The sequence below is a fragment of the Thamnophis sirtalis genome, unplaced genomic scaffold, assembly GCF_051295495.1.
Source record: "Thamnophis sirtalis isolate CommonGarterSnake01/CBP01778 unplaced genomic scaffold, rThaSir2_p1.2 scaffold_3, whole genome shotgun sequence".
NCBI lineage: Eukaryota > Metazoa > Chordata > Lepidosauria > Squamata > Natricidae > Thamnophis > Thamnophis sirtalis.
Window position 1 is genome coordinate 113,291,470 of NW_028261383.1, and position 22,793 is coordinate 113,314,262.

General features: G+C 37.3%; 1 protein-coding gene across 1 annotated transcript; it reads right to left on the bottom strand.

Annotated features, from left to right (window-relative positions):
* Positions 1–4,440: 4,440 nt before the first annotated feature.
* Positions 4,441–18,082, bottom strand: CUNH19orf67 (chromosome unknown C19orf67 homolog). Its single transcript, XM_087708241.1, has 7 exons — positions 18,075–18,082; positions 17,676–17,963; positions 14,791–14,935; positions 12,261–12,361; positions 10,976–11,161; positions 9,572–9,694; positions 4,441–6,071 (listed from the first exon to the last, which is right to left on the bottom strand). Exons 1-7 carry the CDS (start codon positions 18,080–18,082, stop codon positions 5,897–5,899), a joined length of 1,026 nt encoding a protein of 341 aa, XP_087564367.1. The 3' UTR covers positions 4,441–5,896.
* Positions 18,083–22,793: the final 4,711 nt, after the last annotated feature.

The following is a 22,793-nucleotide window of genomic DNA, read 5'->3' on the forward strand; positions in this document are numbered from 1 at the left end:
GACAGTGGGAAAGGGAAGTCGGGGCAGCTGAAGTTTCTCTAGCGAGTGTATGGTGGTGAAAAGGAAGGAGGGACTGCTCGCCATTTTGGGTGCGGGCAGATGTATTCCTCGATTGCTTTTATGTTCAGGAATGAGAATTTGTTTTCCTTAGTATTATGCGTAAATAATAATTACTAAGGTAACGATGTTAACCCGAACTGTCTCGAGGAAGAAAGGATTTTAAAAGATAGGCAATCATAAGGAACGGAATGCGTCAGAATGCATTTCTGTTAACTGCTATTGATGCAAGAGAGTGGGCTGGGATTGAGATAAATTAAAACCTGGAGTTGTAATGCTTACCTTTTAAATAAAGTGGAAGAGTTTCAGGATTATAACCCTAAACTCCTCAAGCCCTCCAGAATAATGCAGAACTTCCTGGAGCATCTATTTCACCGCCAGCCATACTCCCAAATACCTGCGCAGGACCGGAATATTTGGATTGCCCGCAGATTATGATCGGGAACTGATTCTATTCTCTGTAGTTGATCAAAGCTAATAGTCTTAAAACACCCGCATTCAGTCAAATAAATTAAATACATCTCAGTTATATAAACTAAAAGACTTTGAGGCAGGAAGAAGATTCACAACTTTGATGGACAGGCAAAAGCAGCTATATTTAGAATATAGTCCAGATAGCCACATCTTGGCCAGAGCCAAATTTGCCACATTTACCAGCCATACATACAGCTAGATGTAGGAATACAATATAGATTTCTGTATTGTTTTGGATAAAAACATGTGTTTTTGAAAATGACAAACACCTACTTCTCAAACAGCCAATTTGTACAAACAGACTGATGTTATCAGATTCAATCTTTTAGCTGTTCCCAGTGAAATGTGGCAATGGGTAGCATTTTTTAAATCGGAGTGATGAATTCCCCAAGAGCCAGATCATCCAGCTCACTGGTCATGCAGCAGAAGTGTACCTTGCTTCAATAAGACTCAAAATGACCTTGAGTACCTTGTCCTGCTGCTCCTTAAGCAAGGAAAACTGTTGTGTGGCGTTTCAAATGGATCAAAATGTGTTGCTGTTGGATGGTTTGGATCTTATTGAAAATCTCTTCTGTAAGTGGGATGTTTGCACAGTTTGGCTAGTTGACCACTTAAGGCATTTTTCAAAAATACAGTTTCTCCTGTATGAAGTTAAAGCCCACCCCTCTCCTAGAAAAATGAAATATCCTGGGAAATATTGAAAAAGGCAGAATATTATATTTCCCTGGGTAGGAAACAGACTCACCTTTGTCAATGGGTCATTAAAATGCCTCAGCCAGTTTATAGCAAAGATCCCCCACCCCCCTTCAGCTCCAGGGTGATGGGATAAAGGCATGATAGTATTAGCCCTTTACCCATTGCACCACAGGGCATTAGGGAAGAAGCAATGCTCAACCAAACTTGGACTCAAAACAGTCTAGAGAGTTGCCCTTGCATGGCTCCATGGGAGTCTGACAACCAATCAGAATACAAGATCAAGATCAAAGGCCCGAGAGGGTATAAAACCATGAACTTTCAGCATCTCGCTTCCTTCTTCACCCAACATCTTGAAGCCTGTGATCACCTTTTTCCCCAGGACCTCAAACCATGTGGTCCTGTCCACCATTAAAACCATCTTTCCAAGCAACCTCCATGTTTCCAGTGTCTCTTCCCCCACTTGGAACTGAACCCAGAAGGACATTTCTTCCAACAACCCCAAAATGGCAATAAGAATATGGATTTATGGAACTTCTGTATTCCATCAAAACCCTCTAGTTTTGTGCCATCATTGAATGTGTTCTGCTTGATGAATTAGAAAATCATGGGTGGTGTATCTTCTCTGTGGAATTATTGTGGTCAATGACTTGCATTTTGTATCTTTGTGTACTCACATTCTATTCAAACAAATCAATAACTTATAGAAGGTTCTATTCTCAGAAGGTTGCTTAACTCAGCTTTCTATAATAGTGCTTATTTAAGTAATTTAGAAATCTATCAATATGTCAATATGATGCTGAAACGTATTACGTTATTTCAAGAGTTCTTATCCTTTTTTGTGTGATGGACCACTTTTAGAGTCTTGTAAAACCTACAAACACCAGTTATGTTCAAATACAGCTATCGAAATATAAAAATAGATATAATATAGTAATACAGGTGAAAATAAAGTTATTTTCCAACCTAAATTCATAGATTCCCTGAATTCTATCCAGACTCTCCCCAAGGGGTTTTTGGGCCCAGGTTAAGAACCCTACACTTCTTGATGTGAATGAAATATGTGTCCTATATGGGAAAGAGTGTGACAGCACATGCCTACCACTTAAAACTCTGGAAACTTTTTAGTATTTCATGACTTTAAAATGCTTGAAAGAACTTGGGCAACTATACAACACTTGACTTTTTACCATGCCTAGGTACTTGTAATAGCAATCAATATCTCAATGCAATTTCAATTTCTAAATCTAAATTCAAAAGCATGAATTTATCTTTAGAGTTACTAACAGAGAAATGAAAACATGCTCCTTGCTTTTACTGATACTAGCTTTATAATTTTAACAGCTCTGCAACACGACATCCTACAGCATGTCAGGAGCTTATGGCTTTTTTAAAGAGTATAAAAACACATAAAAACATAACGCGTTCAGTCTAACAAATGAAAGTTCTCAGCTTGAAAAGGTTCTAAAATTCTTCCAGCAATCTAGCCTTGAAACTTCAAAAAGAAAAGCTATACAAAAACGATCATGACCTTGTCTCCGTCTGATGCAAGTTTTGTATTCCCTCAGGCAGTGAATAATTCTGCCAGTTTTAATATATCCATCTCTTTTCAAATCAATATTCAAGTTTGGAGAAACTGGAAACTTTTGACTCCTGACTTTCTCTCTCATTTTAATCACTGCAGGTTAAGCATATAAGGCATGGTAAGAAAGATGATTTTATAGAATTAGGGATTTAATTGTAAACCTGAATATATTTTGTAAAAGTGCTGCTAAGAAGCATCAATCTGGTTTCAATTGAACAAAGTATATGATACAAATTATATCAGTAAGGGTTATTAGTAATATTTTAAATATACATATATAATAAAGAACTGTCAAAAATGTAATATCAAAATCTTAGGCTGCTTTTGAGAGTCTAAAGTAGGGATGTCAAACTCATGTTGTCACATGACATATCAGAACTTTTTCGCCCCTTTGCTAAACCGGGCATGGGCATGGCCAGCACATGATGTATCCGGGGCCGGAGGGGGGGGGAGGGAGTTTGACAGCCCTAGTCTAAAATATGCAGGATAATTTGGGTACAAAACCTAATGAATCTCATCAGACTTTCTTGTGGCAAACAAATTCCTTTTACAGTAAATTATTTCAGCAAGTCCCCATGAATCTATATGTTATTTAAACTGTTTATCAGGGTATGACCTTTACCTGGCTGAAATGTTGTATCATAGGGCCAAAATTTTTGAAGGTACCTCAAATGGGCTAATTTACAAACGCATGCAAAATCTGGAACCTATGTCTCCCATGGAATTGAAATTTGGCAAATTTTATAAAACATTTTGACATAAATGTAAAAGATTATATGACTTAAATACAGAATTTGTTTTGTGGTTAATTGCTTATTTTTAACTGCTAAAGAGTTCAACATAGGTTATTTTACAGGCAAATATATCTCTGAGTATCTCTCTGAATTTTTAAGAATTTTTCCAATGAAGGCAGTACATTAGAAGCTCTGCCAATGTTGAAGGCTTTGAGAAATCTGGTAAGAAATATCTCTGAAATGATAATCAAGGGATCATATAGGTTGTTTACCATAAAAATAATTTGTAGGTGATATGTCTTGCTAACATTGCATTATTATCCTGTTAGTCAATGTTTTGGCTAACAGGATAATTTGAAAGATTTGGAAGAATAAACAATAAGTCAATTATCTTCAATACTAAATCCTGAGGTTGGTTTACTATCTATATTTTATAATACATGTAAATCAATCCACCTAAGAAATTAATTCATTTTTTCTTACTACCTGCTTTATTTTTATTGTAAAATGTAGAGATACTGAAATCTTTTATTGGAACAATGATATTGAAAACCATAGAACATTGTTTTGCTGAAAAATTATTACAATGAATCACTGTGGAAAATTATAGTGGAAAAATTCAAGTAATTTGATTATCATTTATTATCTCTATTAACGTTTTCTTAATAGGTTAGTTTTGATAATACAAATGTCATTGTATACAGTCGTATTGAACATGAATGTTTAAAATGTATTTTTTTTAATTATTGTCATTTTCCAATATATTTGCGTTTGTTGGACTTTTTAAAAAGTTTGTATTGTTTTTATTCTGTGATGCAAAATAAAAAATAAATCTTTTCTTATATGTGTTTACCATCATTCTTTATTTTCATTTCTGTTATTTACATTTGGGTACATTTTGTTGCATAGTTTCACAAAGCAAAAACATCGCAATGTTTGTGTACATCCTGTTCCACAGACTTGCAAAAACAATACACCAGTATGGCTGATCTTTGAAATAAATATTTAGGCCACTAGATGGCAGGGTTCCTTTTTTTATTTCAGTTTTGCTTTATAACAGGTGCCCTTCCAATTCTGCATTCTTGCTTAACTTTTTTCTTCATGTTTTAACTCTGATCTATGTTTTAAAGGCAGCAGTTTCCTCATACATAACAGGACACAAGCTATCCCTATTATGTACCCTGTGAAAAATTATACCATATGTGAGGACCTGTTATTTCTCATAGGAGGATTCCTTTGGTTGCAGTTAAATTTCAGGCCACATTTCTGAGTTCCAAATTTCTTACGTACGAACATAAAGTTCTTCCAAATGAATTCCAGCCATTATTCTGCAGGTAGAGTAAAACAAGACTATATCCAGCCTAGTTTTGCGAAGTCAGCCACTACATTTCCAAACACATGGTGTTAGCATCTGCTTTAAAAAAAATAATTGCCAAACATTCCTTTTATTTCCTTGTATTGTTTTTTTTCCCCTAAACTAAATTATTGTAGTTTATCATTTGTTCTGAAACAAGGTGTTTTTTTTTTAAAAAAAGTGAAATGTAGCATAATATCTAGCACTGTAACATTTAGAATAATTATCATAATGAACCCATGGAAATATATAGCTTGTCACCATTTCAAAATAGGCAAGATATCCCATTCACGATCCCATTATTATCCTATCCTGTGTGACATTACAAGAAGTAATCTCACACAGGATAGGAAAGCTTTTCATGGCCTGTCAAATGTTTTGTCTGGTAGAAGGCCTAACTTCTGTACTGCCAATCTTACTGCTTGTTTGTTTACTAAATTTAATAGCTTGTGTTATGTTGTTTTTAAGTGGGATTTTAAATTTTTATATTTAAATGTTTCAGTTTTGTTATTTGTGTGTTATCTTAAACATTGAAAAAAATGAGTCAATAAATAAATAATTAGAACTGAAGTTGAAGTATACCTTTCCACAGCCTGATCTCCCAGATATATTATGTATCAGTTCTTAACATCTACAGCCTTAAATAATATGAAGGAATAGTCTCAAAATACATTGGAATTGATATGAGTTGTAATATTCAAGAAACTGTTATAACTTAAAACAAATTCTCTCATATCTTTCCTAGATAGTTTCAGAAATATATCTAAGGAAATTAAAATGGGATGTGAAATAAAAAATAATGCTTTTTTTCTATGTCAAAACAAAGTTGCCAAACTCTAAATATTTCCATACTTGTAATACAAAACACATATGCTCTTTTGACTGTGGTGTCAAAACACTGGCATCTGGAATAATGCTCTTGATAATGTGCTATTGGTGATGCTGATAATGTGTATACATGAAATACACATTATGGTGCACATGAAGGGGATGTACATTTTACTGCACCTGTTCTCCTGGGCCCACCCAGCAGGATGACTCCCGATTAAGAAGACCAGAACTCTGAGCGTGTAGCATCTGCACTAAGAGGTCTGTAGCTAAGGTGTGAGAAGGTTCTTCAAATCCAATTGTTAGGAGCTGCTGATAATCGCCTGTGGGCTGGTGACACAACACCCTGTGTGAAGAAAAAGGGAGAAGTCAGAGGTGATTTTTATAGCCTCCATCCTACCCAGGTAAGTACTCTGGAGATTGGAGTTCCCTTGGAGTTCCCTTGTTTAATAATTAAGCATTCTTAGGGCATTCCTGTAGAATGCTTTAGAAGTACATGGTAAGTATTATCTGGCACGAAGTTATGTTGCATATTTGTCTTTTCAAAAGCTGGGTATATTCAGATGAAAATCAGTTTACATTCTATTCAATCATGCATTTGTCCTATTCTGTTTTCTCATTTTTTTCTAATACAAGATATTTGGATGAGCAGCCTGTCTTATTTTTGTATCTATGTTTAACACTATGTCTCAAAAGTCAAAGAAATTTGAAAAGCAAGAGACATAGAGCAAATGAACTGTAATGAATGTGTGGATTTCTTCCATATCAGTACTTTCAGATGGCTGCCTGTTCTTTACAGTTGTACTAACACAATATTCCCAGTTTTTTTTAAAGTAAGTGGAATAATAATAATGGAAAAATAAGATAGAAAGCACAGGCGCTTTACACTTGGAAAACTACCATCCTTTTGGAGGCAACAGAATATCTATATAGATAAAGTGTTCTCTGGAACCATCAGGTATCTATTATAAAACTATCTTTTCCTAGAGATAGGTATAGAGTCAGTATTGATCTTTTTACATTTTGTGTTTGAATCTTCAGAAGTGCTTCTTTGTATATGTTTTTCAGAAAGTGCTTATTGTTCACAGTCAGTCACCAGTCACAGTATTGAATTCAGTCATAATATTGAATCAAGCAGATGGCATCATCTACATTTGTTTTTACCACAATAAAAATGAGTGTGAAGTTTCAGCACACTCACACAGAGAATCAATTTTATCCCACGCATTTCAAGTACATCCCACATTATAAAAATAGGAAAGTGTTTTAGAATAAAATTGCAATAGTGTTGTGGTATGCAATACTCTAAATTTCCGGTGTAGAATACTTATTCAAAATTTCCCATTAGAATGTTTATTAATGCCAAAGACAATGCAAGCTATTTCAATTGTAACTTAAATAGATATAAATCTCTGTGTGTGTGTGTTTGTGTGTGTTTTCCTTTAACAAATTTGGAAGCATTAATATACATAGTTAAATTACTGTTTCTGAACATAATCTTGGTAGGAACATAGCTACCAAGGGAAAGTAGCAATGATGGAGCATTCCAATGATGGAATGATGGCCTGTCTATTCCACCTTCAAACGTGGTTCACAAATGCACGAGTGACTAGCACAGTTGTACATTATTATATAGTTTTATCAGGTTTATCCTTTAAGAACAATATTGGAGATCGGAGATAATGTATTTGAATACCTAAGGAAAATTCTATGTAAATAAAATGTTTGTATAGTGATAGAAGTGATGCTGCTGCAGTATCACAATTACTTAACAGGATACAAAACTTTAATTTTCCATCAATGATTAGGACCTCAATTATTTAAGTGCAAATGTATAGCAGTCTTTAGATATTTCTGCAATAGAAGAGGTAATTGTTCATATAGGTACCCTATTTTCCCCCAAATAAGACCTCCCTGGATAATAAGCCCAATCAGGCTTTTGAGCGCATGTGCTAAAATAAGCCCTCCCCGGAAATATTGCAACACACCAGCAGCCATGAGGTGATCACGCTCGCCGCCTCCTGCACCTGAAAAATAATAAGACCTCCCCAAAAATAAGGTCAAGTGCTTATTTTGGGGGTCAAAAGAAAATAAGACCCTGTCTTATTTTTGGGGAAACACATATGACTGGTCAGTGACCATTTAAAGTTATACTGGATCTCCCTTGAGATACCTATAATCTAATGGCCATCCACACACACATTTATGTAACTACATTTCCAGCACTTGGCAACCCAACCATGTTTATGGCCATTTGCAGTGTCCCATAATCATATGACTGTGTTTTATGAAGTGGTTGCTGAAAACCAGCATTTATTTCTGGTTTTCAACAAAACTCATCCATAGCAAACAATTGGTTTACTTAACAACTGCAGCATTCACCAATAACCACTGCACAAAGTGTTGTAAAATCAGGTCAGTCATATGGGTGACTCACTTTATGATTGTTACAAATTATGACCATAATGGCCAAACTCCATTATGGTCATAGTGTGAACTACATGCAGGATGGCTTTAATTCAATCCCAGTTGAACCAACCTTCCCAAGTTGATAGGAAAGATATCTTCCCATCATTGTTATGAACACTGATAGTCAAAAGAAAACAATGCTAGATTAAAGGGACAAAATAATTCAACCTAGCCCAGAGCAAATGTATACTATACAACAGCAGGAGGGGAGACATGTTGACAAGAACCAGAGATACAAAATGGGAATAAACCAGTCTCCAAGGACACATGGCTTGGGAATCGAATGTGAAAGTGCATTGGGAGGCGCCAAGCTCCAAGCCACCCCCAAAACATCATAAAGGCATCTTATTGGACACTGATGGACTGGTCAAGTGGGGGAGGGCTGGGGAAAGGAGGGAAAGTGTAACCTTTGCATGGGAATATTCAGATTTCGTTTTACTTTCGCTGCAACCACCTAATTGTAGTGAAAGAATGTATCACTTCACCAAATGGAGTTGAGGGTCTTTCTTTCCTAAAAGTCTATGTTTGGGCAGGTCTGACAAAGTATTTTGAAACACTACCAATACTAATTAAATATTCTTCAACCAAAGCATCAACCCAAAGCAATTCCCTCAAGAGAGGTTGTATAAGAATATTATTTAGGTAAGTACAAACTCACTGAAGCTACCCGGTATGCCAGTAAGAGGAAGCAGATCACCTATACAACATAATCTAACTGAAGGCTCAGGGAATTTTGTCAAAAAGTCCCTGATCAGACAATCTGTTGCAGCAGTTTGTAAAGGATAACACTCCTGCATATCAAAAACATCTTGGAGACAACCAACAGAATACTACAACCACTTCATATCACAAAAGCACACAAATTAATCAATGCCCTTCAAAAATTGTAAATAAACCAAGAGATCCAGTAGCCTAAGAATTGCGTCATCTACAACATACAATGTAAGGACTGTAACAGTCATTATGTAGGACTTACTGGCAGATGATTAGCAGAGCACATCCATGAACATCAACTAGCAGTCAGAAGACATGATGAAAACTCCTTAATCTCACAATATATGAGCAAATCCAACCACAGTTTCAACTGAGAAACTATTTGCAATCCCCCCCCCTTCAATTTAGTCATGTCAGATTTTTGGAAACTGCCTGGACAAGTTCCTGCAGTTTTCTTGGCAAGGTTTTCCAGAAATAATTTGTCATTGTTTCCTTCCTAGGGCAAGAGAAAGTGACTGACCCAGATAATCCAGTTGTTCAAAATGGGACTAGAATTCACACTGTCCCAGTTTCTAGCCTGATGCCTTAACCATTACACCATTACATTAAGTCAGTCTGTATAAGTGTTATGCCAATGGCCTATCCCTAGTTCTGCACACCTACCAGGATAGTACATCAGAACTGTGCTCACTGTCAGGATCTATAGGCACCCACCGTCCTATGGACCAAAGCTTCTGCATTTTCACAGTTGTTTCATCTCCTGTATCACGGAAGCATAGGAAGTAGCTACAACACAAAGATTGCATGGAAGCAGTGAATTGATTGGCTGATCAAACAGCCTCTGGAAAACTCAAGAAATAAACATTAGTTAAGACCAAACAATGAATTATTTTGATATAACATGGAGTCTTTCATCAACAGAAGTATAGAAAGGGAGAGGTGTTTTTAAATGATCTGTCTAGCTAGGTCATATCGACTCTCCCCATGTAATTCACTGCTGTATGAGATCATCCAACATCATTGGATGAGATATCAGTATGCAGATGATAACTCAGCTCTGGATCTCCATTACCAATGATCCAAGTGATGCTGTGGCTGCTATTTTACAGCACATGAAAGCTGTGGGAGTCTGAATGGGGGACAACAGGCTACAACTGAACTCTGGTTAAGATGGAGTGTTGTGGGTTCAAGGGGCCTTGGGATCTGGTTGTTTATCATCTTTAGTTCTGGATGGGATTGCACTCTCCCAGCCAGACCTGGTGTACAACCTGGGGATTCTCCTACAGTCATGCCTTCCGCTCAAAATTCACATGGCAATCATGTCTATAAGGACACTTGCACAACTTCATATTGTGAACCAGTCACACCTTTATCTGAATCTGTGCAAGTCACTCATGCCCTGGCCATCTCTCAGTTGGATTGCTGTAATGCATTCTACATGAGGCTACCCTTAAAGACTATTTGGAAGCTACAACTAGTCTGAAATGCAGCAGCGCAGATAGCTCTATGGGCCCTAAGGTGGCACATACAATACCACTGTGGCATCAGCTGCAGTTTACTTCTGGATCCAATTCAAGGTATTAGTTTTTACCTTTAAAGCATGGGTCCAGGGTATCTGAGGAGCTACTTTTCCCCAGTGGGACTTGCCAACCCTATTCACTCCAGTGGAAGGAGCCTATCACAGACCCCACCTGCTAAACAATCCTGGCTAGTGGGCTCAAAGAGAAGAGCCTTTCTGCTGGGATCCTAACATTCTACCATAAGAGACAAAAACTGTTCCCACTCTTTAAGCCTTCCAGAAGAGTATCAAAATCTGGTTTTGCCAGTTGGCTTGGCAAAGGGCCTTGAGGAGGTGCTCACCACTGGACATAATTGATGGGAAGATGAAGATCTCATGTCTTGGTTCTAGTTATTTTATATAGCTTTTTGAACTTTAATTGCTCGTATATTTATATTTTTATTGTTTGTAACCCACCCAAAGTAGCCCTATCCGTGAGGTGGGTAGCATATAAATTTAATAAATAAATAAAAATAAAATAAATCTCCTCAGTATCTCCAGCAACTCACTATTCTGTCCGGAGGGTTTGATTCCGAGCAGCAGACCCCTCCAAGATGTCCAGGTTCCAGCGCATCTTCTTATAAAGATTGTGGGGAATATGAGCAGCTGTGTACGGTGCTGAGATGCAGTAGCGAAAGATGGAAACTTGCCAAGTCTCATTCATCCAAAATTTCCCACAGAAGAAACATGATACGCTGGTGGAGATTTTGAGACAAATATGGAGTGACAGATATGTTTGTGCATGTAAGTAAGAAGAAAGTTGAGGCAACAGAGCAGATTCGAAACCAAGAGCAATTTCCTCTTTCTTGGACAAAAATAAATAAATCAGTAACTTTTGAAGAAAAATTATCAATGTGAGCCTAAGTTATCAAAACATAATGGAACCTTAGGCTTCCTTTCAGTATTCCTGAAAATGGGATAGGATCGTCCTAGATTTAGACTTTTTTAAACAGGCTCTTTAGGCGAACTTTAAAAAGCTACTCAATTTTCTGTCTGTTAACAGTCTAGGACTGTGATGGCAAACCTATGGCATACGTGCCTGAAGTGGCACAGGTGGCGTCGCCCATTCCTCTTCTGGGTTTCTGGTGTGCATGTGCACGCGATGATCAGCTGGCCTTTGTGGGTGCTGCAGTGCCAGAAACCGGAAGAGTTGGTCTTCCTTTTTCCGGCGTGAGCATGCACGTCCAGCTAATAGGCACATGCACATATGTGGCAGTAACCGGAAGAGTTGCTTGCTGGAGTGCATGTGTGCGCCGAAAACCAGAAGTACATTATCCAGTGCGCCCATGCCCCCTGGACAGCTCCTCTTCCTGATCGTGGCCCAGATGAGCATGTGCACATGCTTGAAGGGCGCCCGTGTATGCAAAGTGGTCCCTTTTGGCACTCAAGGCCGCCCGTGTGCATGCTCCCTTTTCGGCACTTGGTGCTGAAAAAGTTTACCATCACTGGTCTAGGGATACTTGAGAGAGCAAAAACACACCATAAACGTGTGCTTTATGGGACATACCAAATATTGGCTTTATTTGGAAGAACATTTTCTCCAATTCTACACAGTTGAATGATTAGCAAAGATAATTCTGAAACATTTGTCTAACCTTGCATCATCTTGCATTGGCTAATTTGTTTTAACAGTTTTTGTTTTAATTTTTATATATATATATATGAATATTTGCTGCTACTGTTTTAACTTGTATGCTGCCCAGAATCACATAAACAAAATGGACAGCTATACAAATTGAAATAAAGAAATAAATCACACATAGAGCTAACCTTTCCCTCATGAGTGCTTTGTACCTGAATGGGTCTGTATCTTCAAGAGAAACAAAGCTGAAGGAAGCGTACATCAGAACCAGTTGCTCAAGCTGGCAAGCCAATTGCTGAGAAATTTCCAGAAGCTGTGACAAATGGAAGAACAAATGTTTTGAAATTGGAAGATAAAAACCGAGGTCTTGAACAATATCAGGCAAATCCTTGAGACCAGGCTAATCCCCAATATTTACTCTGCTAACTCAATTCTATTGTCCCATTAGTTAAAATATGATTTGAGGCTTCATGGGGTGGGTGGTTGGTGGGAGGTGTTACAACCAAATTCCTCATATCTGAAATCTAAGATAAACACTAAGGCTGGGGTATTCCTTACTGCCTCCTTCCCTCTCAGCAAGAGGAAAAAGCACTGCTTTCAACCAACAATCAGTTCACTACCAAAAGTGAGAAAGAAATGTGTCTCCTCCTTTTTCTGTTCTGCCACAGAGCTTCCATTGCTTACGCTGTAGTAAAAAGAAAAGTGGTGGTAGAAAGGAGGCGGGTTACAGATGGAGGATATCATGATCCAAATAACCAGTCTGTGAATAAAAGCCTATTTTTGGTTTTCTACAGGCAAGCAACACATATTAAGGAGCATTGCTTATAGAGGAACACATGGCATTGGATTAGTATAAGGATGTCACCCTATAGGCATGTTGCTAAGTTCTGTGCCCAGCTGTAGGTAGAGAAACCTAGAGCATTTCCAGTTTAAAAAATGGCAGGAAATTTATTTATCTGAATGTGCAATGGTTCAGATTTGTAAATCCAAACTCCTCTTTCACCTCTCTTCCAGAAAGGAGGATAATCCTTTATAGTAGTTTGTTTCCTCTACACACACACACACACACACACACACACACACACACGGGATCTGTCTAGTTCTCATCTTTTGCTGCTCAAGAACTTGGCCAAGTATTTCAAAGTTGTCCTCTAAAAAACGGAAGAAGGAGGGAAGTGTGAGCGCATGAACTGTGAACCATCCTTTGGCATTGTCAAGCAATTCTTTGAATAAGGAAGCACCCCATACTGTAGACCCCCTGCAGTGCAGAAATGATATGAGGGAGACTTGCTGGGGTATGGGGGTATGGAGGAAAAACAATAATGGGAGGGATGAAGAAATGGTAAGAAAATACTCCTCTAGAAAAGAAAGACAGAAAGATCACCTTTAAGGACAACTGAAACATTGCAAAACCCTGAGTTATTAGAATGATGTGAGAAATGCAGCAGGTTTCTGAGGAAAGTGTAGACTTTCTGCAGCAATAAAATGATGAAGGAGGAGATCTAAATATTGGGCTGTATGCTGAATAATAACTAAGAGGCAACAATGGGTGTATTTTGTGGAAATGGTCATATGTAGTCGTCTGAATATATCTGCCTTTTATGGATCTGGGAATCTAACACCCCTACACTGAGAGGCATGTGTAATCTTCTCCATCTAACCTGGAGCATTTTCACACGGAGTGTTTTTGCTAATTCAGAATCAGCTCCAAATTTGAACAGTATTGTCTGGTTTTGAGAGAAAAGTCCCAGCCCTGCTCCACTATACGTTTGTTTTTCTTTCTGTTTAGAAAACCAAAGAAAAGCGCAGCCCTGTATAGTCAGTGGGGACTTCTAGATTTATCATTTCCTGTATTCCCCATATCAATTTGTTATCATGCCATCTCTGGAGACTGCTAAATGTAAAAAAAGGGTTTTTTGTGTGCGTGTGTGTATTTACAAATTACCTTCCTTAATACCACTTTCCCTGATACTAACATAGATTTGGGGAGGGATGGTAGCAAATTATTTCCTTTTTCAGTGGCAAAGGAGAGGGCAGGGTTCTTGTTAGTCTAAGGCCCAATGCGATGTAAGGGATGGAACATTGATTGAACAATGCTCTTTGTATTTCCCTACTGATTGGCTGAAGACAACACTGAATGCTCATAGTAATCTCTGCACATTTTCAACACTTGTAGGTTGGAAGATATGGATATGATTGCATGTATCGATTGAATAACTTTGGAAATATTGGAAACTGGGGAAGAAGTGACACATTATGCTTATCAATGATCCTGTTACATCTAGCTGCTCAGTTTAGTGTCACTTTATTTGTTTTATCCAATTTATCTCAAAATGTTCCCTCCTAATATATTTATATAATTTCTTTAAGATAGAGATTGTGTCTTTTACGTTTAAGAGATATTTCTTTATGAAAGACAAATGTAGAACAATGACAAAAATGATAAATACTTTGATAGATAAAAGTTGAAATGACATTGTAATTTTGGTTGTGCACACAAGGAGCATCTGATTATAGGTACAGTATCACTGAAACGAATCTGGAATGAATCTCAATTACCCTCCACAAACTAAAGATATAAGAACTTTGAAGAGTTTTTCTATTCTGGAATGTATTTCTCCTCCCCTCTTGTCATTCTCGAGTTAGTGCCACAAAGATGCAAACAAGAGTAGTTTTCTCTGCTCTCCCCCCCACAACCCAGCTGGATGGAATAGGACCAAGGGCTTCAATGGAAACACTCACTCTTTTCCGGACTGGCTCCTGTGGAGGTCTTAAATAAGGTGTGCAGCTGCGTGCTGTTGATTCCAAATAGTGGAAATATGGCTGGCACATCTGCAAAAAGGTGGGCATGGCTTTGGCAAACTGTTCCTTCTGCATTCTGTCTCTGCTGAAAATAGGAGAGCACTAACGTCAAGGAGAGCCCCTGCCTTTACTCCCTGCTCAGCACTATTCTGTGACACACTTACTAGTGCTACTACACACACACTTGGGGCATATATATGATACCGTAGCAATAACTGCAGCCTGGGTTCAAAATCTGGAAGATTCCTCTTTTTAACTGAGATATGGCAAAGAGCTTGGTAGAAGAATCTATCGATATTGCTGCCTTTGGCCACCAGGATGCCTACTGGAAATCAGCAAGGAATCAGGAATGAAGTGCCTTACATACTATCCTAATGGGAAAAAGAATACAGAAATTCTCTCATATCTGAATTCCTGCATTACCTTATTCAATGCCTTCCCATGCTTTTTGATATTGCTCTTTGAAACAAACCATAACTATAACAATAATTTTTAAAAGATTTTTAGAAAAACAGAGTTTAGCATGTTCAATTCATGATTTATCCTATTCTGAAGAAGGGGTCTAAAAATAGGAAAAAACACTGGGACAAAATAAAAAGTAATGGATGACTTGGCTTTATTAAGGGCTCTCTTCTGTATTACTAGTCAGAAACCAAATATTAGCAAGAGCAATAGCAATAGCAGTTAGACTTATATACCGCTTCATAGGGATTTCAGCCCTCTCTAAGTGGTTTACAGAGTCAGCATATTGCCCCCAACAACAATCTGGGTCCTCATTTTACCCACCTCGGAAGGATGGAAGGCTGAGTCAACCCTGAGCCGGTGAGATTTGAACAGCTGAACTGCAGAACTGCAGTGCTGCATTTAACCACTGTGCCACCTCATATTCAAATCATGACAGATACCCAAACATAAAGAATGGTTATATCTGAGTTTCATCCAGATTAACCTAGAACAGGCATAAGGTAGATACAGATATTTTTTTCCTAATTAATTTTGAAGACATAGGCCTTTTTGCTCTGTTGAACTACTTTTTAATGCCCTTGATTTGGTAAGAAACTACACCAGCTGTCATGTTGTGGGGAGGGGATTATCAAAACAGTTATGGTATGTTAGACGTCACAATAGTGTCATTAAAGTCAGCCAGCCCTTTATAAAATATATGAGACAGATACATAAGAAAGAGACAGGACTTAGATTACATAGTTGCATCACCATCTTGATTTTCTTTTACCTACCCCCATGGATGCACCTGTATATCAGCAAGAAATTTGCTACCTTCATTGCTAATCTACCTCTTGCCTTTATTACCTGGATTCACTGTTGCTGCTTGTGACCTGATCTCCTCCAAGTTAATGGATGATAGAAGTTTAAGTGTCTTGAGACTACCCTTGGATAGTGTTGGAGTAAGCGCAAAAATGTTTTACAGCAAAGGATGACTTATTCTTATATCATAAACTGGGGATTAAATTAAAGAAACATCATGGAGGAAGAAATGCATACCGAACAAGCTCACAAGAAGTCCAAGATCTTCTGATCAGTCATATGATATTTACTGAAGTTAGCAAACCATGTTCAAACAATCTCAGAAATTGCTGTTTCAAAAATAAGCTCTACACAGAGGAAAAGCCTTCGGGACTTATTGCATTTCTCCTTCCTGTCTGCAAGAGAAGAGCTGCTGGGCAGATTGAAAGCAGTTGTGTTCCTTCCTTCCACTCCTTCGGAGTGGAATTGCCAATACAACAGCAGCTCTCCTGAAAAGAACAACCAAAACATTGCCATGCAATAGAGAAGTATGAACTACATCAATAAGTAGATATAGTTGTGTAGCAATATGGAGATATAGAAGATAGATATTGTACAGAAGTGCAAAGTAATACGGTAGAAGTGTAGCTGTAGAACTAAGAACACTGGAATAGAAGTAACCTAATGGGGAAAATAGACATGGCAATAGTAATACATAAGTAGTTAGAGTGAAATATAAGACATTGGCCAAGAAATAAGACCTATAGTAAATAAGACAAAGATACAGAGGGAAACCAAGCAAAAATCCAACTAGCAATCATTCAAAAGCACCTATAACACTGTCCAGCATATCAAACTTTTAGCTCCCTCTTTGGGGTGGATTGGCTGATTTCCATTTGTCTTTTGCTTTTGCATCTGTCATATTTTCTATTGGGTTGCTTGTTATTGTGAGATGCCCACAGAAACCATTTCATAGCCAGATTTCACTTTGTGAGATTTATTTTATTCTTCATCTGAATTCCAAGATCAACAACCTGAAGCTTGAGACAAAATGCACACTTTTACAATAGAAAGATTCGAGCCCAGAAGTCTGAATTGAAATCATTTCCATCTCAAAATGGTTCTATTAATCTTTTGCTTTTGATGGAGGAATAAAAAGCCATTTTATTATTGTTTATTTAAGTTGTTTTGTTAACATTTGGGTTTCAGAAATTTTTGATCATTTAATTAATTTCCCCCCTGTAGTATCTTCAAAACTCACTGAAGTTGAGCTCACTTCCTAATGGTTATGTTCATATAGTTTGCTTTGGTAATAAAGTGAAAGTATTTTTGCATTCATATTTATTTTCACTTTTCAATTGCTAGAATTCTACAGCTGTGGAATTTCCTGGTGGCTTCTATCTAGGTATTACACAATCCTGTTAAGATTTTTGAAATCAGCCAAGGTTGGCTGGTGCAGACATGTGCTGGGCACTGCTGCTTTAGATATTATATTATCCTTGGCCATGTTAAAATAATTAAAGTCAAGTTTCAGCATCATGCTGTCAAAAAGCTGCTAATATTTCCTTATCTTAACCCACCTGTACAGAAGGTAAGTCTGGAAGTCCTCTGCTTTCTTCAGCAAATATTTCAATTTTTCAGTTATTGGAGCAAGCAACTTTTCTAAAGTGATGTTCATTTCTGATGGAGTCTCAGGCTGTGGTTGAGCATTGCTCAGCCAGTGAGATTCTGCAATTGGAGGAGATATAAGACATAGTCCTGGACTATGAGGACTGAGACTCGGGGTGCCTTCAGGGCTAGATATTGGAATATCCAGAGAGCCATCTGAGAGACAACTGTACCCTTGCTTACTGGCCATCTTCAATGACCTGCTTCAGGCAATCTGCCAAGAAAAAGACAGGGAACTAAACATCTAGATATCTTAAGTATCTTCAGAGTGCTACCAAATAAAAATGGAAATCTCAAAATAACAGCTTTACCTTCCCATGCCCTTTTTGTTACTGAAGTATATTGATTAGTATTATGATCATGAGTTTGAGGTTTACTAAATGACCACTGACACCTGTAATTCAATGTATCCTACCACACAATTTGTGAATAAAATTGACATAGCAAATTCCTTAAAGAATATGTGAGTACAAATGTTTTAAAGTAAATGATTCAAATTACTATTATGTATTTTTTTCAAAATATATGTGTAGATCAGATGAGTGACACAGTGGCCTAGAGGTGAAGGCTCTCACCTCCTACTTGGAAGATTGAGATTCAATCCTAGATAGTTCAATCCTAGATAGTGACATTTGTTTCTCTATCAGGGCACGAAGAGAAAATATCAGCTGTGAACTCCGCATAGGTGTCAGGAAGGTCATCCAGTCAGTAAATGCTCAGCTCCATTCAGTTGCCCCCGACTCCACCCCAAATCAAGGGTTGTAAAAAGAAAAAAAATGTGTACACCGGCCAACTGAGAAGATGCACTACAGCTAGTATATCATGAAGGCTTACTGGGTACTGGAGAGATCAAACCGGCCTACAAGAAAGACCAACCAAATGAAACTAGAAAAAAAGACATGCCAGGGAAAAATATTACATGACCAGTACATTAAAAAAAAAAAGGCAAGGCCGATAAATCTGGCAATGGCTAAGAGAAGGGAAATAAAGAAAGTGTCAGAAGAGCTAATTCCGGCTGCAATAGGCCAAGACTTAATGAATACAAGACCAGAATTGAGATATAGCAACAGACAGCAAATGCCGCTTCTGCAAAGAAGCTTAAGAAACAATGGACCACCTAGTTAGCTGCTGCAGGAAGTTTGCAGAGACTGACTATAAAAACAGCATGACAAAATAGCAATAATGGTGCATTAGAATAACTACAAGAAATACCATTTGCCTGTAAGCAAGAACTGGTGAGGCCAAAATAATAGAAAAGGAAGAAGCTAAAATGCTCTCTGACTTCAGAATTCAAACAGAAAAGCATCTGTCATATAACACCCCAGACTTAACTTTTTGTAAGAAAGAAAAAAGTCTGGCAAGTGAACATTGCAGTATCTTGGAAACAGCAGAATAAAAGTGATAGTAGTAGAGAAACTCATAAAATGCAAAGACCTGAAAACATATGTAGAATAACTGGCAAAAGAAATAGAGATAGTAATGCCTTAAGTACAATCCCAAAACATCTGCCACTTGAATACCATCAGCATTGACAAAATCATCACCAGTCAATTGCAAAAGGCAGCTTTACCCGGAACAGCTTACATCCTGATGATAACCTTTAACACCATCAAATGAAAACCCCTGTCTATTCTAGATTCTAGTTCCTGGGAAGTATTCAATATGTGGATAAAAATGTCAAAACATCTAATGCCAAAATGAAACATAAAACCTGTTTAAACATCTGGCTGACTCTATGATCAAACAACAATAACAACTCAAACCAGTTACAATCAGAATTAACTCTAGACAGGATTTGCAAAGTGGATTATAATACACATGAAATTAAACTGTGATACATATGTGGTTTGGGCTATTGTAGTGACCTTTTGAAGTTACAACAGAACTAGAAAAGTGACTTACACTCTGCCCATTTTTCATATGACCATTGCCGCATCCTCGTGGTCATGTGATCAAACTTTAAATTATTGACAACTGGTTCATATAACAGTTGCAATGTCCCAGGATCATGTGATCACCTTCTGACAAGCAAAGTCAGATTCACTTAACAACTATGTTATTAACTTAACAACTGCAGGGATTCACCTGTGGCAAGAAAGATTATAAAAAGGGTCAAAACTCATGTAACAAATGTCTCACTTAGCAACATAAATTTTGGGCTCAATTGTGGTCATAAGTCAAGGACTACCTGTAATACTGTTGTTTATTATGTGACTGAATTAAAGTTCCTAATAAGCCTTGAGATAAAAGTAAAGTTTGATTTGGCAAAGATGTATATAATAGTGTTTTATTTTTAAAGTGACAAACACTAGTTTACCTACACTTTGCTCTCTCCGGAAATTATAATTTAATATATACAAGGTAGTAGACACAGACAGGAATACATGAAGGAGAAAAAAATAGCCCCGGAAAACAGATTCAGCAAGTTATGTACCATTGGGAAACCAAACTTTGAAAAATAATAAAATTTACTATGTTGCATCTGTGACCAATTTTCTTCCTTGTATTGTTTGCTCATATTTGAAAACAGTAAGATATTGCCTCAATGGGAACCATAGATAAGATAAAATCTTCAACATAATGCAGAGGATTCGAACTGTGTAATAAGGGAGTTGTCACTATGAAGAGGAAATCTTGGGGGGGAAACAGAGACCCACCTAGGTTTGACAGAAGAGCAATCCACGGACTGTTACAGTTGGAACACTGATGCTTAGTCTTGGCAGGGTTAGACTTTTCTAGAAGTCAGTGACTGTTAAGGTTTAAAGAGAGAATCTTAACGGTTCCTTCCCAGCCAATAGATTTTGCCTCGACCACATGTTCTGTCCAGCAGGAAAGGTTTCTACCTCCTCTCTTCCAAATACTTAGGAGCAAATGCACAAATATTCAGATATTTGCCTGATTTGTGTGGTGTGTATCAGAGTTTTTTTACCTGTGTTTCAAAGCTATTTCTCTGGCCCTTTAAATCAATAACTCCAATTACCTTCCTTCTTATGTAACAGAGATTACGTTCACAGACTGAGAAAAATGAAGACCTTCCACAAAATCTGAGAAATAAAGATGGACTTTGTCTTACTCTGTAAATTCTCAAGGCATAATCTTACGTAAGTATAAAGTAGTGAAGTGCTTTACACTAATGTTGAATTTTTTTTTTTGAAATGTACCAGAAGCAGCAGAACATTTTAGAAGGAGGACATTAAAACATGCCTGGGGAGAAATGTGGGGGAGGGGGGGCAGTTGAAAGTGCCGTTGCTCATTCATGCTCCATGCGTAACGGTTGCTAAGGCATCACGGATCCATGGTCATATGGAAAAACCCACATTAGTGTATGGATCAACGGCCATCAGGGAACAAAGTGTTCAACCTTCATGGAACTTTAAATAAGGTTCTTGGGCTCTTTGATGCCATGTGACCACATTTATCAGCAACAGAATACTAATAGTCTTACCTACTTCCCCGTTATAGTTGTGTACATTTTCTTTCTCAAGGTAGCATGAGGTAGTTGGTAACTGGCAGAAGTTACCCTAGGTCTTTCTCCTTCCCTATTGGCTCACAGCACTGACAGTAGCAGTACCTGCTTTTTATTGCTGACTGTCCCACAATGATAGTATTTCTAGAAAAAGTTCAGATGAGCACAATAGGAGCTATTCTGACCATATATTCTAGCAGGCACAGTCTTATGCACGCAGTATTTGGCTTATGTTAAACAGGATGGTTCTGGTACAAGCAGCCCTCCACTTACAACCACAAACACCATCAGAATTTCCATAGTTAAGAAAGGAAGTTCTAAGTGAATCGTGCCTAATTTTACAACCTTTTTTTTTGTCACGGCTGTTAAATAAATCACTGCAGTTAAGTGAATCACATAGTTGTTAAGCAAACCTGGCTTTCCCCATTGATGTTGCTTGTCGGAAGCCAGCTGGGAAGTCAATGACCAACCACAGGACCCCAGGATGCTGCCATCGTTGTGAATACATGCTGATTGTGAAGTGTCCAAATTATGATTATGTGACTATGGAGATGTTGCAACAGTCATTAGTGCAAGAACTGATCATAAGCCACTTTTTTCAGTGCCACTGTAACTTTGGTCACTAAGCAAATGGTTGTAAGTCCAGAACTATGTATATTCAGTTACTGCATTTATTTGATCACCAAGCCAAGCAAGAATCACTGGACATGTTATAGCAAAATGCATGTCCTTCTATGCCTTCTGTTCATTTACAGCCATTCATTTAGTGATTGTTCAAAGTTACAACTGAAAAAAGGGACTTATGACCTTTTTTTACACTCACAACAGCTGCAGCATCCCTATGGTTATGTGATCAAAATTCGGATGCTTGACAACTGACATGCATTTATTTATTTTTTTATTTAAAAAAAATTCTTTTGGAATAAACACAAACAGACAAAACACAACAAACACCACAAAAATATCTTCCATTACAAATTATAAAGAGTATGTCAATTGGTAACAAAGAGCTTTCGTGCATCCCTTCCAGTCATCACCTACAATTCACATCAAGTTATATATTTTAAATCAAGTATGTATGTATGTATGTATGTATGTGTGTGTGTGTATGTGTGTGTGTGTGTATATATATATATATATATATATATATATACACATACATACATACACACACACACACACATATATATATTACTATACCTCAATCTTCATATGACTATAATTGTTTTTACGTCCCTTTATATAAAATATTCCAAAATTTAAAGCAAAACCACATGATGACATTCCGTTATCTATTCTCAATATCATCCAGCCACATTACATCTTTATGACACTTTCTAAATAAAAAATTAATTATGTTTAATAACAAAGTTTCTAGACATCCTTTCTTAATCACTGTTTACAATTTATATCCAATTTCCCTTTCATCATGTCAATACAAATATTACATTACCATTATCAATCATTTATTTAACAACATCCGTCATCATTTCATTTTTATTTTTTGGTCTTAGTTTAACTAAATTTGACTTACTCTTTCTTTAAATATTATAAGCTTTTATAC

Excerpts from the sequence above, each read along its gene's own strand:
- CUNH19orf67 (XM_087708241.1), bottom strand. Across the intron at positions 11,162-12,260 it reads GAAGATACAGACCCATTCAG|CGTATCATGTTTCTTCTGTG; the intron begins GTACAAAGCACT and ends AATCTCCACCAG. Across the intron at positions 6,072-9,571 it reads AGTTCTGATGTACTATCCTG|GGTGTTGTGTCACCAGCCCA; the intron begins GTAGGTGTGCAG and ends TTCTTCACACAG.